Genomic DNA, 4,623 nt, shown 5'->3' with positions numbered 1-4,623 from the left:
ATGTCCGCTGCAGCAGCTAACGATGTCGTTTCTTTCGAGGACCGACCAACGGCCGATCAGGCCAAACCCCACAACAATCTCCTTGTCATCGAGCTGACGATCCAGGACATCGACGTAGCGAGAGTGTTGGTCGACACCGGATGCTCGGCCAATATTATCTACAAAAGCACCCTCGAAAGAATGGAGATCGATCTGGGCACCGTTACGGAAAGACACAGCCCGATATTCGGACTCTCGGGAAATGCTACTATGACTCTCGGCTCGATCGACCTCGTTGTTAAATCCAGGAGCGTCATCAAAGTCACGGAATTCTTAGTCATTGACCGCCCAACATCGTACAACGCGATCGTCGGTACTCCATGGCTTAATTCCATGCGAGCGATACCTTCGACATTCCATCTGTGCCTTAAGTTTTCAACCCCTCGTGGAGTCAAAACTATACAAGGTGACCGCAGGATGTCGCAAGTATGTTTCGCCGCCGAGTTAAAAAAAATGAACTTAGCGATCGAAACTTCCCATAAAAAGAAAAGAAAGCTGTCTCTCGATGAGAACGCCCCGGAACGAGACTCAGAAGTCTTCTTGCAATCTCAAAGGGCCGAAGCCCTAGAAGGGAAGCGCGAACCGGTAATTTCGATCTGCCTCGATGAATCCTCTCCGGAACGATGCGTCGGGATTGGAGCCAACCTCCGCGAGCCACTAAAGACGGAGCTCATCGCCTGTCTCAAAAAGAACCTCAATGCGTTCGCTTGGGCCGCAGAAGATATGCCAGGGATCGATAACGGCATAACGTGTCATGAGCTTAACACCGATCCGACCTACAGACCCGTCCAACAAAAAAGGCGGAAGCTAGGACCAGAGCGTGCCACCGCGGTAAATGAGGAAGTCGAAAGACTCCTGAAGGTCGGATCAATAACAGAAGTTAGGTATCCAGACAGGCTCGCTAACCCAGTCAAAAAGAAAAACGGCAAATGGCGAGTATGCGTCGATTTCACCAATTACCTAGTCACGTGTCGTGGGATTGAAGCCAATCCTAGGCAGATAAACGCGTTAATAGAGATGGTCTCGCCAAGGACGAAACGGGAAGTCCAAAGGCTAACCGGAAGAGTCGCGGCCTTGAACCGTTTCATCTCGCGCTCGACGGATAAATGTCTTCCTTTCTCTGATACGCTGAAAGGGAATAAGAAATTCGAATGGTCTGAGGAATGTGAGAAAGCTTTCCAACAGCTAAAACGTTACCTAGCCACTTCTCCCGTCCTCGCAAAACCAGTGGAGGGAGAACCCTTGTTCCTGTACATCTCAGTCTCAACAACAGCGGTAAGCGGCGTTTTGATTAGAGAGGAACGCGGTGAGCAAAAACCAATCTTCTACATAAGCAAAACGTTACTGGACGCTGAGACCCGGTATCCCCTGATGGTGAAACTAGCATTCGCAGTCGTGACATCAGCAAGGAAACTCCGGCAGTACTTTCAGTCACATACCATAATAATCCTCACCACCTTCCCCCTGCGAACGATCTTGCACAGTCCGAGTCAGTCAGGACGACTCGCAAAATGGGCAATCGAACTAAGCGAGTACGACGTGGAGTACCGCCCAAGAACCTGCGCAAAATCTCAAGTACTAGCGGACTTCTTGGTAGAATTACGATCTTGCACAGTCCGAGTCAGTCAGGACAACTCGCAAAATGCCCAATCGAACTAAGCGAGTACGACGTGGAGTACCGCCCAAGAACCTGCGCAAAATCTCAAGTACTAGCGGACTTCTTGGTAGAATTGCCCACGGGAGATATGACAAACACGGAACCGGACTCAACCTGGATCCTTCACGTCGACGGATCATCGTCCAAACAAGGATCCGGGATCGGAATCCGGCTCACGTCTCCGACCGGCGAAGTCTTGGAACAGTCGTTCCGATTGGAATTCCATGGGTCAAACAACGAGGCCAAATATGAAGCACTCGTCGCAGGATTACGATTAGCCCATGGGCTTAAGATCTGCAACATTCACGCTTACTGTGACTCTCAGTTAGTCGCAAATCAGTACAGCGGAGAATACGAAGCGAGGGACGAAAGAATGGATGCATATCTAAAACTCGTCCAAGACTGCTCCCGAGACTTCAACCACTTCGCACTCACTAGGATTCCTCGCTCGGAAAACACTCAGGCGGATGCCTTGGCCGCACTCGCATCAAGTTTGGATTCTGGACTAAGACGAGTAATCCCCGTCGAGTTCATCGAACACCCAAGCATCGGACCACCAGTGGTCGCCAATCTGATTCGAGCACAAATCGAAAATGCGGAGGAAGTCTAAGACCCGCCAGAAGAAAACGTGGATTAGTCGGAATACGGCTGCGACAGCCCATGGCTAGAGCCAATCTGAGCATACATAATCAACGGAACGCTTCCCACTGAGAAATGGGCGGCCCACAAAATCAAGACCCAAGCCACGCGATATGTAATGGTAGAAGGAGAAATCTACAAATGGAGATTCTCCGGCCCACTCATGACCTGCGCCGAAGGCAAAAAAGCTAGAAGAGTAATGGACGAGGTTCATTCCGGATCATGTGGGAACCACTCTTGCGGAAGATCTCTCGCCATAAAAATAAAACGCCATGGTTATTACTGGCCAACTATGATCAAAGACTGCGAAAAGATTGCACGGAAGTGCGAAAAATGCCAAAGGCACGCGCCGACAATCCATCAACCCGTGGAATTCCTCTCGTCCATCTCGTCTCCGTATCCCTTCATGCGATGGTCCATGGATATCGTCGGGCCATTACACAACTCGAAGCAGAAACGCTTCCTCCTGGTCCTCACGGATTTCTTCTCAAAGTGGGTAGAGGCAGATTCCTACGCAAGTATCAAAGACGTACAAGTCGAGATCTTCGTATGGAAGAACATCATCACGAGACACAGGGTCCCTTTCGAAATCGTGACAGATAACGGATCTCAGTTCATCTCTACCCGATTCGAAGCATTCTACGAGAAGTGGAAGATACGACTGACCAGGTCGACTCCCAGATATCCGCAGTGCAATGGCCAGGCAGAGACCATCAACAAAACTGTCATCGACGGGTTATAAAAGCGCTTAGAAGCCAAAAGGGGGTGATGGGCAGAAGAGCTCGAAGGAGTTCTTTGGTTGCATCGTACGACCCCGAGGCGGGCTACGGAATGCATGATCACCGCGGAGGTAGAATTTCCCGGAGTACGGAGAATATTCCTCCCCGAACGAGAAGATCCTAACAGCGCAATGCTGCTGGACGAACTCGATCTTATTAACGAGCGGCAAGATCAAGCTCTCATACGAATCCAAAATTACCAGCACGCCGCCGCAAAGTACTACAACTCAAACGTTCGCCATCGCAGGTTCAAAGAAGGCGACCTGGTCCTTCGCAAAGTCTTCCAAAACACTGCCGAACCTAACGCAGGAAAACTGGGAGCAAACTGAGAAGGTCCATACAAGGTCATAAAGGTAGTCCGACCAGGATAATACCAAATCGCAAACATGCAGGACTTCAAGATCCAAAGAACCTGGAACGCGATGCATCTTAAGAAATAATACCACTAATCGTAAAGTGGATCCAAAGAACTACGAGATTGTTTGATCCCCGAAAAAGGGTACGTAGCCCAACGAATTCAGCTATCCCCTCATCTTAAAAAAAAGGGGGGAATGGGTACGTATACTCGTATACTCCCACAACTTTCAAAAAGTTGATCTTTTCGAAACTTTTTACAAAAAAAAAAAAAACGCGACGCCACAATCGCTAAGCCCACTATCCGACAAACAGTCAGAACGGCAGTCCAAAACTCGCCCAGAACGGCAGTCCAAAACTCGCCCAGAACGCCTAAATCAGCTATCATGCTAAAACCATCAAACCGACGAATGCTCATAAAAAAAAAAAATAAAATAAAAAGAGCATCTTTGGTAAAAAGCCCGCAAGAAAAAACACGGCTCAAAACAAAAAAGTTTAACTTCTGGCACTGCGAGAGGTCGCAACACGCTTGAAGTTACGGTCTTTCCAACACTTATGGAACCTACACTCTTGTTTCCAAAATCAACATACCTCTAACGGTGAAATGCCTTTAAAATGGCATCGCTTCTTTTTTGCTGATCACAACAAACGAACCATAATGTCCTAAACAGACACAAGCCGCCCTCGAAAGGATAGGCTCTCTTACATCCAACAAGGATACCATATATTTATAATAAGCCGAAAAGGTTTTATAGATTGACCCAAGCATTATACAAAAAGCCCTAACAAGCGCAGGGATTCAAAGCCACCAACGGCCAGTCCCGAAACATGCAAACTGTGGCCTCACAAACAGGCCAAAACAAAAAATAAAAATAAAATCCCGAAAGGATCATTACCCTAAGCACTCCTCGGAGCACTACCTTCATCCTCAACCTCACAGCCATTGCCTCCCTCGGCCGCTTCGTCGTTTCCTCCCCCACTCGCAACATCTCCGCCTTCTTCAGCCACGGGGCCTTGCTCCTCGGTCTCTCCCGAACACGGCCTGAGGGCCCTCGACTGCAGCTGAGAGAGGATCGAGTCGAAGTCCCCGTCAGAAGCCTTCAACTCCTCCTTGCGAGACAACAGCCTGGCTTCTTCGGAGTCCAGAGTCGGAGC

The 4,623-nt window shown here is 49.1% G+C and overlaps 1 protein-coding gene across 1 annotated transcript; it reads left to right on the top strand.

Annotated features, from left to right (window-relative positions):
- On the top strand, nt 1-1,042 carry LOC106308668. The gene is made up of 2 exons (XM_013745806.1): nt 1-975; nt 1,025-1,042. The coding sequence occupies exons 1-2, from the start codon at nt 1-3 to the stop codon at nt 1,040-1,042; spliced, it is 993 nt and encodes a 330-aa protein (XP_013601260.1).
- The last annotated feature ends 3,581 nt before the right edge of the window (nt 1,043-4,623 follow it).

Source organism: Brassica oleracea, chromosome C8 (genome assembly GCF_000695525.1).
Source record: "Brassica oleracea var. oleracea cultivar TO1000 chromosome C8, BOL, whole genome shotgun sequence".
In the NCBI taxonomy this organism is placed as follows: Eukaryota; Viridiplantae; Streptophyta; class Magnoliopsida; order Brassicales; family Brassicaceae; genus Brassica; species Brassica oleracea.
The sequence above is the reverse complement of the archived record's forward strand: the minus strand, read 5'-3'. Positions and strand labels throughout refer to the sequence as shown.